The sequence below is a fragment of the Danaus plexippus genome (genome assembly GCF_018135715.1).
Source record: "Danaus plexippus chromosome 22 unlocalized genomic scaffold, MEX_DaPlex mxdp_33, whole genome shotgun sequence".
Lineage (NCBI taxonomy): Eukaryota > Metazoa > Arthropoda > Insecta > Lepidoptera > Nymphalidae > Danaus > Danaus plexippus.
The window spans coordinates 1,618,875-1,634,464 of NW_026869856.1; the positions used below are offsets into that span (position 1 = coordinate 1,618,875).

The 15,590-nt window shown below is 30.8% G+C and overlaps 1 protein-coding gene across 6 annotated transcripts in view; it reads right to left on the reverse strand.

Moving 5' to 3' along the window:
- LOC116773494 (myosin-11) overlaps positions 1 to 15,527 on the reverse strand; it is a 29,334-nt gene extending 13,807 nt beyond the window's left edge. For 2 of the 6 annotated variants that reach the window (XM_061528888.1, XM_061528887.1), the window contains exons 1-5: positions 15,256 to 15,527; positions 2,959 to 3,108; positions 2,234 to 2,330; positions 1,991 to 2,046; positions 310 to 489 (exon numbers count right to left, since the gene is read on the reverse strand). In XM_061528888.1, the coding sequence (XP_061384872.1) occupies positions 310 to 489; positions 1,991 to 2,046; positions 2,234 to 2,330; positions 2,959 to 3,108; positions 15,256 to 15,378 (606 nt within the window). In that variant the 5' untranslated portion in view covers positions 15,379 to 15,527. The remainder of the gene's footprint in view (positions 1 to 309; positions 490 to 1,990; positions 2,047 to 2,233; positions 2,331 to 2,958; positions 3,109 to 15,255) is intronic. The other 4 variants (XM_061528883.1, XM_032665955.2, XM_061528886.1 and 1 more) reach the window with 4 other exon arrangements.
- Positions 15,528 to 15,590: the final 63 nt, after the last annotated feature.

Here is a 15,590-nt window from a genome sequence, read left to right on the forward strand (position 1 = left end):
GTGAAGTGATTCTTTTGGTTCGTTGTAATCAAGTTCTGTGAACATTTTCATATACCTTGTATTCCCGTGTAACGCTAGCTGTCTTTGTTCAAAATATTTAATTATAAAAAAATAACTATATAAATGTTCTGTGCTGCTAATAATTAACGTAAAAAACGGTGACATAAAAAAAACATGATAAAAGAAATTCTGAACACCATCTATAAAGTACGAAAAACATAGGGTGCTCAAAAATTGAACTAAGTCCAAATAAAACCGTAGTGGTGTTCGTTGTTAGCGTGATATAAATATGACATCGTTTATTTGTACCTTATAACTTACATCGGTTTGAAGCATGCTATAGTGCTCTTCTTTAGCACACAGCGATTCTTTGAGAACTGCTATATGTCTCTGGTAATCCTGGTGCTGTTCCTCCAGAGCCTTCATTTTTGCAGCCATCGCCAGTATTTCTTGATCCCGTCTCTGGATCTCCAGTCGGAACTCATCCAACTAATCATCCAGCCATTCCACAATTAAATCAATCCTTTACGTAATACATTATATATAAAAACTATCTACATAGGCAAGTGATGGCTATGACATTAATGTTCTTATATACTACATAACGTCCCATATCAACAACGATGGTGAAGCGACGAAGCTTATTACGTCGTCAGCAACTAACAACCATGAGGTTAGTGGAAGACATCAGTCATTTACATGCAAACCACGCTTACACTCAGAATCAAAGGAAAAACAAATCAAAATGTTCCTTACATTGTATGAAGTATAGAAGATTTTACTTGGACGTCTGAAAAACTTTCCATTACAACCAAAGATTTGCGGTTTAATAGTTAGTAGAAAATTTTCCAGATCGTATCTAATAGGAAATGCCGGCGATGTACGGGCGCCTACGTTGTGATACATTTATCTACCGCTGTGATGACCTCTGATGATGGCTAAATGATGGCCGGAGGTGTGAGCGGACCAAGCGACTGGACATCGAAAGCGATGATCACACGGAAAAGAAAAAATAACACGCACCCGAAATCGCTCCAAGCGCATACGACCTCAAATCAAAACCGTTAATGTGTCGGCGTAGCCGCGTTACAAACAAGGTTCACATAACAAAAAATAACACATCTTTATATAACTAAGATACAATAACCCGCTACGCTATATCGACAGGATGGTGTTCCGTTGCGGTAACCGTCTGCCATCCTTGGTGATTCTCACGTCGTTCAGCAGAAAACTTACTTGTCTCTTCGGTTCGGCCTTATCGTATAGTGAGGGCAGCTCGCCCTCTAGGAGCGCGACCTGCCTCTCGAGCGTCGCGATGCGGGCGTCCTTGGTCTCGAGGACTGCGGTGAGGGTGGCGCCGGCGGAGCCCCCTGGCAGCCCTGCCGCGGCCAACGCCCTCTCCAGCTGGAGCTGCAGAGCCCGCAGCGTGTCCGCCGTCGCCTTGAGCTCCTGCCATAGCTATTCTTCACGCACAGCTCCGAGCGTTGGCTCGGCTCAACACTCGCTAACGTGGGGATACGAGCTAAACATGCAATGGGTCGACGGATTTTTTTTTGTTGGTCGTTTCGGGCCGAATCTTATGTTTGTTTGGTGACCATGATAAGGTGCTGGGGTTTAAGCACAGTGGAGACCGTGATGAAGCGAAGGTCGGTCGTTTGGATGAAGTGGATGGCAACGATCTTTCACACAAGCGACGCGACGATCACATTCGGCCGGAGACAGATCAATGGAAATGAAACTATCAAGAGACAGAGCAATCTAAGAAACAGTGATCATGATAAAAGTATCACAAAATAAAACGCCCATGTGTTACAGTTAGTATATCATGATGAAGCAGTGGCGTGCAAGACATACACAGTGCAGGATATTGTATGTATATATACATATACTAATACATATATATATATATATTATTATTCATTTATATATATATATCTTTTTCATTTATTGTTTAATGCTATGCATGCATTACATCCACTATGATAATCACCTGTTTTTGTGCCATCGCTTGCATTTGCTGGAACATCTGTCGTTCCTCTTCTTTACCTGGAAACAGTTCCAATTACGAAACCTCTTTGAAATTCACTATTTCATTGATGACTGCATTTTTAGTTTTTCTATGTGCCATTAAAGAATTGCATTGCAATTTTATATGTCATTTTTAACCTCACTAGTGCGTAATTGCATTGCAATTCACTCGTGGTATTAAACAACACTTATAGCCGAAACGTACCCATGCCCTTGTTCTGCAGCATTTCCAATAGCTTCTTGATGCTTTCATCTCTCGCTTGCAAAGTTTGCTTTTGTGTTTCAATCCGAAGTTCCAATTCCTGTTGTAGAAATAATACTAAATAGTAAAAAATATACAAATAATAATATATTATTGTAGAAAAGGTATACAAGCAACAAACACTAAAATAGTTATGATTGGTCAAGCATTCGCAGTTTATTTGTACACACTGAACTTGTTTATTTATTTATGAATGATGTATGAGTGTAGTGGTCGTGGTGGCCTGGAGGTTAAAAGGCCCGCCTCTCATACGCGAGGGCGCGGGTTCGAAACCTGGTAAGTACCAATGTGATATTTTCCGAATCATATGTACTTTCTAAGAGTATTTAGACACCACTGACGGACGGTGAAGGAAAACATCGTGAGGAAACCTGGTCTTATAATTTCTAATTATAAGATTGAAATCGCCAACCCGTCTTGAGCAAGCGTGGCGATTAATGCTCTAGCCTTCTCCATGTGAGAAGAGGCGTTTGCTCAGCAGTGGGCTTCGATAGGCTGATGATGATGATAATGATGATGATGATGTATGAGTAACGTTCTGCCATCCCTTAACAATTTTAAATCTCGTGTCTATCGTTTTGTGGTTTTTGATCGTAACAATATAAACATAAAATTCTTAAGATATTAAATACATATTTAGGTTTATAATTCCGGCGTTTAAAAACTACCTTTATAGTGTCTCGCAAAATGGCGATCTCTCTCTGCAGGTGTTCGTTTTCTGAGTATAGCGCCTCCAGCTGTTGTTGTAGTTCTGGAGCGGGCTGGCGCATTCGCAGACGAAGTTCTTCTTCCAGCTGTCTGACCAGCATCGCTTGTTTCTATAAGGATAATTGACGATGAGGCTCCTCTATATTATTTATTTAAAGAAATAAACCACCAATTATTAAGACTAAGTATTTATTTGATTGTAGCCGGTAAATGAGAATAATATAGAGAAGACTAAAAAAAAATCCCTCGGCTACAGATAAATGGGTATATACAGGAAGTAAAATGTGACGATCTCATAGACAGAGAGAATTTTTAATACTAATGGATTGACAATTATTATACGATGAAATGTAAAAAAATATATGTTTTCTTAAAAAATACATGTTCTCACCAAATCTAATGTACCCATTGAATTATTATCTAAATTTTAAATTACTATTTTTTTGGTAATAAAGCAGTATTTTATAGAACTACCTATTTACATGTTTTTTCAGCTATATATAATCTAATTCACATTTGATTGCAGTTTGTATCGCACGACATTTACGTATTAAGAGTTGTAGGCATTAGAAGAGAAAAATATAGATGCAAAATATACATTTTATACATCGTTAAAACTACTTACAGTTAAAGTTTATTACGGTTTTTTTTTCTTGCGATGTTCTTGAATCTGTAAATTATACTTTAACGATATCCTAAAAATTGACGATCGTGTAAATGGCCCAAGTTCTCGAGTTTTGTTTGATCACATCTTCAAGATACGGTTTTGTAATATTTAATACATTCCGGCTGAATGCCGAGTATTGGTGTGGAGAGAAAGTTTTTACCAAATAAAAAGACATTTGAAAGCTTTAGGTTGAAATGAAATACTGAATTCCTGGTCCGGATAAATGTACGAACGTCAGTAATTATAATAGTACCATCGTATTATATATTTTTTATTTACTTATTAGTTGTGCTATCTGCAATCATATTAATAAAATTTTATGATATGTTCCACAAAAAAAAAAAATACGTTCTTTTTACGAAACAATTGTCGATAAAGGTCATAAAAATACGATTGAACTTTCCCCGTTTTCCGTTACGAGCTTTGAAATATTCATTATTTAATATATAATTGTGTCAGTACATATATATCGATGTAAATTTTTTTATACAAATCATGATATACATTTTAATGTCATGCATGCATGCATAAATGATGTCTCGTTATTCAAATACGTTTTCGGAAGCGGAACAGACAATTGGGTTAACAAGTCTCACTAAGACAGGTTCATCTCGTAACAGAAACGTTTATCAAAAAAAAGTGATATTGTCTCGAAAATACACAAAAAATATATTTTTTAATGTTTCTTTTTTATTTATGACCGTTTAATTTATTATAATTGACCAAATATTTCGTGCAGCGTTATGTAACCTACAAGGTTTATCGTTATTTCAATTAACAATCAGAGTCAGTAGGGGCTATATTTTATCTCTTTTGAACCTTCGAATTGAATCATTAATATACATTTGCAGCGATTATTCTATTTATTTTTTTTAATATTTTTTATTGTAATGTACACTCGATTAATTCATAGATGTACATACAGCTTTATTTTCTGTTTTTCAACAGGAAATAGAGAGCGATTCTTTTGAAAGAAAGCAAAGTATAGAAATGTCTGAGATTTAACTCATATTGTTGAAAATAAAAGCAGTGAAAACAGACATGTTAAAATAAATTACACATAAATGAAAATTTTGTTTAATTAAAAAAAGCTTTAAAGTATTAATTATATATCATTCAAACATCATACTGGCACGCGTGAAGCGCTTAGCCGAGTATATGACAAAAACGATTTACATCATTGTCGGAAATATTTGTTACTTTTACTCTGCTGGACCGATATTAACCAAACGTCTGTCAGAACCACTATAAGAATGCTGATTCTCAAGTGAAACAACCCCATCAAAATCGGTCGATCCGTCTAAAGGCGACATACACTCCAACATCGAAATCAAATTTACGACATCGCTGTTTTTACGTCGTTAAAATTTAACTATTAAACCGTAACAAAGAGTCTCCTGTCTGTCATAAAACCTTTGCACATAAATAATAAACTCGTAACTGTCCGTATTACGTTTGACAGTGTTGTGTCGTTAAATTCAACTAGATGGCAGCACCAAACCTTTTCAGTTCGATCATAAGACTAAGATTAACTATCTACGCTTCTATATAACCCTTCTTCAGAAATAAAATAAACCAATGATTTAATTTGGTTGTAATAATTAATTACGACCAAATTACAAGTTATATAAAGCAAAAATATGTTCTAATATAACAATTTGTATTAAGACTGTATAATTAATTTTTATGCAGGTTATTATGAATATTCACAACAAAAAATATTTCAACATACTTGGTGTTTAAGTTAAGGTAATTGATGAAAAAGAGATCTAAAATCCCGCCTAACCGTGATCACGATCGCTGCGAAGTAGCCGAAACGTGTAAAGCCTCCGGAAATATTAGTTTTATTTAATAATAACATGTAAATTGTTATTGTTGTATATATATATATATATATATATATATATATATATACAGCTTTGTCATAGAGACAGTTTTTTAAAATAGGATTATTATATTACATTCATGTTGGTTGGGAATTTTTTATACAAGTTTTTAAATATTAATATAATTATGAATTTATCCTCGTTATTTTATATACATAAAGTTATAAGTACATACATTATATATACACAAAGGTTTCTTTCAGAACATCAACAATTTTACCGATCGATTGATCGAAGGTCGTCTAAGGCTTTCAAAATTAAAACATTTCCTCCAATCGTATTACTTAAAATTTACGTACAAATATATATAAGTATCGATATTTTTAATCAACCAATAATTAATCTCTCTTACGTATGGAGAATTTAATAAACTTTATGAAGTAAATTCTTAACTTTAGAAGAATTTAATTAAGGAAAAACCTTATATTGTTGCCTTTGACTTCAGTTAAAACGCTTGATGTAATCTTTATAAGGAAGGATCATTTAAAGATAATAAAAACTTATTCAATGTAAATAAATATAGTATATTATTGTTTTATATAAGTTTGGGTTTACAAAGCTGTTCGTAGCAATCAGCTACGGTTCGTAGAATCAATAGCTACGTGACAGCTACGACAACGGCTACGATTCTCCGAATCATTCCTACACGGATTTACATATTTTAATATGTATATTTATACAAAAAATATTATACATGTTATTGAAATCAATGTATTTATACATTTATTGTACTGTATTTAACGATCATCTGCTCATTTTATATAAACAATACATATATAAATAATATTATTATAATAAAAAGTACCAAATTTAAATAGAAAAAAATAGTGAAGACTATTTTGTTTAAGCAGAACATATATACATTTACAATTAATTCATTACATATGACCCATATATGTATATATATAAGAATATAAGCATATATCTGTTCAACATATATTAATATTATATCACGTAGAATAAATGTCTCATATTAAAGTACAGAACTGTGTTAAATCATAATTATATTCAATACAGATAACAATCGGGGTTACAACAAAAATTACTCTGGGAAATGGGTCGAGTAAAACGAGACCATTTAAACTGGATGATAATAAATATTAAACAATGGAAGTTCTTAATAAGCGATAACAATAACCAGTGTAAAATGAAACGCTATGAATAAGGTTATTTTATATGAACATTAAATCTATTTATCACAATTTTATAATGATATTGATTGAAGATTTCATCAAAATCCGTCATAGTGATATCAATTCAAACTAAAGTATTATTAAAAGTAGTCAAGGATTATTTTGACGTGGCAAAATATTACGTACGTATGTGTGTGTGTGTGTGTATGTATGTATGTGTGTATGTATGTATGTGTGTGTGTGTATGTATGTATATTTACAGTGGCGGATTTTTTCCATGTCACAATTATTTGAATCCACACAATGATTTGTCAACATTATATTATGGCAACACTAATATTCATTAACCATTAATTATGTTAAGGTTATATATATGGTATGGTTATTTCAATGAGTTCGCGATTAATTCAAGTGACAGGGTCTGGTTACTTTTTAATTATGAATAATGATATTAAAGCATATAAAGTCACTATAAAAATATCATATACATACAAGTGTTGATCTAATAGTATTATAAAAGGTGTATTTAAAATATATATTATTTTTATTACAGGTGTGGATGTGACAAAGCGAACACGCTGTAGATGTGACACATTAACTCCGCTACCCTCCGCTAGATGTCGGGGTGAGCACAATTCATTGATCGCACCGAAATAGTACGATCGGTTACGCAACCATTCAGGCTTCTTACATGTATATAAAGATTTAGAGAATTATACGAAAAAATTAAAATCGTATTTAATTTAACAAATCCTTGCATATATATACATACTCTTAAGATAAATTATTAATCATAGTGAATGAATGCTAGTAATTAATGAATTATAATTCAGCGAATGAATTCATACACATTTTGAATAATTCAGAGGTAAGTCGTATTTCTAAATGCATATCCTCATCCGCGATTTCGTTGGAATTAAACTTAGAATATACAAAATTACTTTGTTATGCAAAACACGGATGGAGAAAATGTTTTAGACAACGACAAATAAGAAAGATACCATTTACAACATATACATATATATATGTGTGTGTGTGTGTGAAAACTCTTTACTAAAATTGAAGCGTTAGTCGAATTATCTGAAATAAAACTTAATGTATTATCCTTAATTTTTATTATTTTAAACAAACTTTTTGCTGTAATTCAAATACAAACATATAAATCTTTTATATATATATTGGGCTACGAACAAATTGGATTCAGAACGTAAGACACCCTCTAAATAATTAAATCATTATCAACATACAATTTGACGAAAATTGGACGTAACATTTTCTTTTCTTCCATTAACGGGTTTTGTATATCATGAAATAGATTGAAGTAAGTAATGTTTCTACAACAGTAGGTATACTTAGTCCGAGATTTCATCTCCGCACTGCATACTGAGCGTTCATCGTTACTAATTCATTATCCTATAATAATACTATAACATGCGAAACTTTATGAATGAAATAAAATACTATTACTACCGCTCCGTATGTTGTCATGATTCAGACTAAGATACAGTATTCGTAAATGCATTTGCTATAATAATTCTATTTCATGATTTTTTAGAAAAAAAATAAAATAAAACGTCACTTAATTTTATGAGCATTTCATTCGTTCATAGTTTGTGCATAATGAATGAATTTTGTCTTCATTCATTCTTGATAATTAAAATAATATACACACAGACATTAATTATTCTTATCACATATATATTTAAAGTAATAGTCTATCGAGTGTCAAGTAACCTATATCTAAGTAGGTATAATACCTAATTTATATTTTATAAGGCTTCATCCAACGAAAAAGCCAATCTAAGGAAATTTAACATTTATAATATAATAAATTTCAGTGAATGAATGCTAAAGAATTAATGAGAATAAATGACTTCGCTTATTTTTGAAAAAAATAGATTACATTTGTCACACTAGTCAATAAAAATGACATAATGACGTAAGTATTGCCAGTGTAAAAAAAAATGAATTATATTTGTTATAGAGTAGAATCTGTTAAATAATTCTAGTATATAAATAGCGTTTCTAGACATAACAATTTATAAATAGCCAGACGTCTATATCAGCTGTTAAACAAAGATGGCGTAGTGTAATCTAATTTCATCAACATTATTCGCCAACGAATCATAACTTAATTTTAGTTTCCATCCAATGCTTTTATAATATATATATATATATATATATATATATATATATACAGAGTTATATATATATACATATATAAACTAAAATTTAGTTATGATTCGTTGGCGAATAATATATATGTATATATAATAATGAGATCTAAGATTTTCGCGAGTTTTATTCATTTAAATATATATATATAATATTTAAACATAAAATTGTTGTCTGTTTATGAAAAAGTAGCAATTATTTGTTAACAAAATATAAGTCATTTTCTAACATCTCCTTACAATATTGTAAGAAGTTTAACGAAAATCCTGAAATAAATTCAACTATTGAAATTATTATTAAACATGTGAGTTTGAGACGCAATTTTTTTTATAATTAAGTATGAAACAAAAAAACAAAACTAATAATCTCTCTCTCTCTAAATAAATAAATGCAAAACATTTGAGTGCCCACTTTTAATAACTTGTTGCCTCGTTACACTTTGCTGTATATAAATTAGCTAAAATATTATTTTTTTTAAAGAAAAAAAATATATATCAAAATATAAGAATTTGTTGAAACATACATACATCGTTTTCTACGTTATTAAATTCCTACGCACGTCACGTGACAGAGTGGGATGGAAATATAAAAAGTGTGTGTGAAAGAGTGAGATGGGGACACCACTCTGTTGATCAATACTTCACGGAACTACGTTAGCCATATTTTTGATAGAAATATTCCGTGGAATTAATAAAATAAATGCTTTTAGTACGTCGATTTGTAAATCACGCGATATTACGGTGCCCGCGTGAAGTTGTGTCGTGCGGGTAGTTGTAAAACTTACACGAGGGTATTCACAGATTGTACGATAATATTGTATGTAATTTCCATGTCAGCGGCGAAAGATTTAACAAAACAAAACATTCCGTCATATATTTACATTTAATAATTATTTGTGAATATAACATATAAAATATTTTGTTCATTTATGCTAAAAATAAGAGAATTACGCTTAGGGATCTTTATTTCGGTAATTTTTTTCTGTATGGATTTTATTATTTTCTTCCTAACGTCATTACTAATGTAAGTAAAAATATTATTAATCAATCTATTAATATTTACGAGATTTTTTTTTCATATTTCATTACATATAATTTAGTTGTATACATTGCAAGTATATAATATAAATATATAAATACACAACATACTTTTTATTATACATTATACATCATACTTTTTAATTACAAAAAGCTTGTCTGAGAATTCGCTGAAATTGTTTTTCAGACCTAAGGGACTTAGTTTTAGATCTGAGCTTCATTAAGTGGAAAATCGAGAGATATGAAAATACTTAACCGATACATTTGGTCTGCCTCTAACATATCCTTAGTAAATCTTACCTCTTATATATATATAAATTATATATATAGTTTAATTTACTCTGTCTGTACATAAAGATAGCTACAGTGGTTTCTGAAATGAGTTGTATTAATTGTACAATATTACATACTTATGGGTAAGGCGATATAATTTTAGCAAGAGGAATAAGAAACAGGTAGGGAGACGTTTGTGTTAATACAAAATAAAGTATTAACAATGTTTTACAGTTAAATGAGTAACGAGATAAATGATAAAATTATTGATTCCTTACGGAATAATAATATATGCATATGGCATAGCATGGGCCATGACATACGTCACAGGAAATGATTAAAAAAAAAAAATATTCTGATATGCTCATGACAGATATATTCCAGAACAAATGACATGCTGTACGTATCTTTTAACAAATAATTAATTAACCGTACTAATGTTAATTTTTAGCTCGCGGTTCGTCATAACGGTTTTATTTAACCGTTTTAGTGAACTTTAACAGTTTCATTCAAATCCAGTAAACAAAACAACAGGTGCTATAACGAGCCGTCGAGCTTATCTGGCCGGCAGCCAGCGAAATAAGTCACAGCATTCAATTTAAACAACAATTCAATTTGGACAACATATTCGAAAATAAGGTTTAATTGCTCGCTGAGAATGTACAAGCCGTATGACAAATTCCTTCGGCCTTGGTTAAGTATGTTTAAAAAAAAAATACTGCCAACTTGACGGAACAATTTTCTAAGCAGATATAAATTATATTTTCACATGCTTTGTAAGGGATTTAAGTTATAAATTAGGTTACTTTTCACTAGAAGATCGTCTACAATACAATCCAGTGATGTGAATGAACGCGAAAAGACCAGACAATGCGCTTTCACGAAAGAATTATGAACTATGTACGGCATCTCGTCTTAATACATCCCGTAATGGATTTTAAACAAAAAAATATATTTTTCAGTGACGTTTATATAGTCCATAGACAATACAACGGTATATCAAAAATATGACATTTAATTTAATAAAAAAAAGGCATGATTTTTCAATTATTCTATTCAGCTGTCATAATATCCTCTTTAATAGTTTTTTTTTTTATATTCCAATCCAATCTCTCTCATCTACAAAGAGAAGTAAGAGTTATTTGGTAGGTTTATTTTTACGTCACTGTGCTGTATTGTGGTTATCGGAATCCTTCTATTTCATTTGAAGTGGGTAAATAGATTGCGATAGTCTAATGATGCATTTCCCTTTCCAACAATGCCTTCATTGAAAGCTTTGAAGGCCGCGATAATGTTATAAACCTAGTATAGACTAAAAATTTACTTAGGATTATTTTAATTTTCTTATTTTCGTTTTTATCGTCTGTGGTCGACGTAAAAGGATTTATTACGATATATTTTTCTTTAAAAAAGTAGGTACATAGTGAGATTAAATTTAAGACATTCATAATATTATATGACAAATAGAAAAACATGCAAAATAAAAACGCATTTAATTATCAAATTAGTTTTTTCCGAACAAAGAAAATTATATGACATATTATTTTTAAAATTTAAGTTGTAACTTAAATAAATGAACATTTAAATGAACATTTTATAGCCCTACAATGCGATACAAATAGGTTTTTTTTAACATTTACTTCCAAAGTGATGTTGACATATAAAAAAAACCTAGTTATTGTATAGATAATGCAGGCAACACTAGTAGTTTTTTTTTAAGTTTTTTACTCAACTCAGTAACGAAGTTAAGGAACATAAATGTTCGTACTATAATGATTGTTGAATAATTCAATTATTGATATGATTTACATACAACAGATTTCCTTTGGTTCCACTTTCTATTACTTAATAATTTATTCATCGGTTTTTTTCTCACAATACTAAATAATATATAGTCAGGTCTGTTTTTATATCCATGTCATTTACATATCGGCATTATATTTGTACAAAGTACTATTTTAATTCGGCTTTGCTTTTCGTTTATGAATATATTGAAAAAAAAATATAATCTTTTTTTTCAAATAACGTAAAAGACAACGATAACTCAGAATATAACTCAAAAGTTTTCTAAAAGAATTCAAAACAAGGTGCTATAGTTTAAAAAAAAAAAATTTTTTAAACGCATTTCTTTTAAGTTTACTTTTTTTTATATGGCAATCATCTTGTAGCATACAAGATATATATATACATATATGTATATATAATCTTACTACTCACACGATATATCTATTCCTGAAAAATGCAAATAGCATCTATAATATATTTGTAGTTTAAAATCAAATCTCATTTCTAACTCATCGTAATTAATGGATTTAAACATTACAATCGCGTCCTTAACAAGAAAAAAAAGTCTCAAACAAAGTGTTGCCATGCGAGGAATTGTGTAACATTCTATTGTAGTTAATAATGTAGGAAACTGGGTTTTTGGAAGTCTGGGTCCTTAAAAACGAGCACCCACGCTTTTGATACACAAGTTTTTGTCTCACGGCTTTGTTACAAGTCACGAGAGCACTTTGTTGTTGTAGTTATAACTTTTATAGCCTTATATACCAACGACATTAACTATATAAAATTAATCAAAATAAATCATAAGTATTAATATGTAGCAATGTCTTAGATATATGTTATAAATTTTTATTAATGTATTTTTTTTTGTGTGCAACTTTTAAGTAACTACGGTGAATAAAAGTCGACATTAAATTAAGCGAGCATTATTTAAAATACGTGTTACATATTTATTTATAAAACAAGTAAGTAAGTACATTTCTTTTTAATCACTTCATTTTAAAACAATCCAGATAGATTTACGAATGTTTGCCTAACGTCTCCGTCTTCGTATTGGCAAATGTCTCTTGGAGGGTAAAGATCAATTTGTTTAACACAGCCTCATTGAACTCGAGCCAAACATATTTTGGCATGATACTTAAAGGATCTGAAGGATGTTATTGCTATAAAACTACTTATTTTTTGGGCATAACTCCAATGGGTTTATAGGCTGTATATCATTGAGTTGATACGTAATTTTATAAAAAATCATTGATTCTTCTTTTGGGTGACATTTTTTTTTTTGTAATGTGTATTGCTCTTAGCCCAGCGACTTTTACAGCGTCACCGGAAGAGTGGGTACAGAACACTTTTGGGTAAAGTAAGTCATAAGAGAGCGTATAATAATAATTCCCCTTAACATTTCAAAGAGGTATTATACTATTTTAGTTATATAAATATATATTTTTTTATTAACCATAAAAAAAATTAGTTAATTGTGTTTCGATAAAATATATAAAATTTTAATGAACTAGCGATCATCGCCTATCAATTGGAATATTAATTTAAATATATTTACTGAATACAAATTTTATATAGTCCGAAAGATATATTTAATTTTGGATTATCCAATAATGCTTTATTAAACTAAGTAGCAGCAGTGATGTCACGGTTGCTGAAAAGTAACCGAAACGTCGGGAGTACGTAGTTTTTTACAAAATACATCACGCGTAGTTTATTCGAAAAATATTAGTTTCATTTAAATGAATAAAACTCGCGAAAGTCTTTGATCTCGTTACAATTATAATGTATTTACGGTATGCAAACTCTTTATATATTCAAGATTTATAAAGCAATATTTTTTTTAAGTATTTTAAACTACTTTCACAATGAAACCATAATAATTTTAAATGGCCATAAATACATCTCTAGATCGAGATAACGGCTGTATATGTTCGATCGTTGCGTAACATTTTCAAAGTAAAAATCAATTGTTCGTAGGCAGTCAGCTATGTCATGAATATTATGAGGTCATTATTTATCTGATTTCCTTTTAATATTTTTTAAATTTCTTATTAATTTTATCTGTTTCTTTAATAACATTCATTGTCTGTGCAGATGAAAGTCATTTTATATGAAAAGTGTTGCTTTTCTTATGAAGATATTACTATCCTATATATATTTTCTTTTCAATAAAAAATAATTACGGCCTAAACAATTCAGCCATTTTCTTTTTTTTTTTAAACTCAATGATTTGGTAATAGGGAAATTAAAAAAACTATACCTCAAAAGATGTTTTTAAAGAAATCTTTATAATTTTTGCTTAAACATTATGAGGACTTTCATTATATTTTGTTAGATTTGTTTTTAATATTCGAAATATAACGAACTCTTTTGAGAGTTTTTTTTTTAAATTATAGTATAATATTCAGAATCTTCTACTCTTCTATAATAAAACATTTATTAAAAATTTTCATTAAAAACTTTTCAGTATTCAATCTAAATTTTAATACAGAAACATTTTCAACTTTTCAACATTTTTAATCGGTTAATGAACTGCATTTTTCAAACGGTTGGCAGTATTGACGAAATAGTATAAAAAGTCGCTTGATACTTGAAGTATCGCTCGGTAACGAAAAGGGGTTGAATTATTTGATGGCAATCGTGAAAAAATTCTATTTTAAATTGACCGATTTATAGTTTCATATTATAGTGTATTTTTGGATAACTTAGTTGAACATTAATTTTGTTCTCAATTTCTTTATAAATTTGTTATTTTATTTAATAATGAGTATATTTCTAATTGAATTTCTTGCATATGAAATATTGTCAGAACCTATTACGACCCCACGGAAAATATAGGTCTTCAGTGAAAGAATTATTTTTGCTGAAACAGTATCTCCTTTGTCTATACATGGTAGGTCTTTGCCTGTTAGTGGAAAAAAAATACAATACAGAAAAAAATAACAGTATATAAATCTAATTTAAATTAAAAAAGTTGCTTTTTTAAACTTGATTATATGTGATGACATAGGTTGTGATATATACAGCCGATGTCTAAATGTAATAAAATGAAGATCTCATTGAGGTACGAGACGACATCAATGGACGGTTTCCAAGCATGCGTAGCACCAAGTATACGCAGGCGTACATCACCAATTACTATGTAACAGGAGGGCTGGGCCAGATTTGATATCGGGAGTTAGCAGTGATTGATGAACTGAACATGTATGAATGAAAACTTAGAGAGATTCTTTTAAATTAATAAGGACAATGTAAGTGAGGAATATATGAAGGTATGGAGGGTGGGACATCAACTGACCTGGTTTTCTTGGTTGAGCAGTTTGAGCTGGTCGTTGATCAAGCTGTATTTCGCGCTCTCTTCTTTCCTCAGCGCCCGCTCCTTCTTCAGCTCGGGGCTCCAGAATGTCTTTATGCTGTGCATGCTGGAGCCCAGCTTCTGATTAGTCAGTTCGAGTTCCTTCTTGAGGTTCCCCAGTTCCCTCTGCAGATCTGAGTTCTGGGACTGGAGCTCCCCCAGGAACAGCGGCGGCGGTTCCCTCCTGTAGTAATCATCCTCCGGTGGCGGCGGCGGCGCGTACGACCTGTCGTAATCTCTCTCCAAAGATTGGTATCGTAACGGCCGCGGTCGCCGGT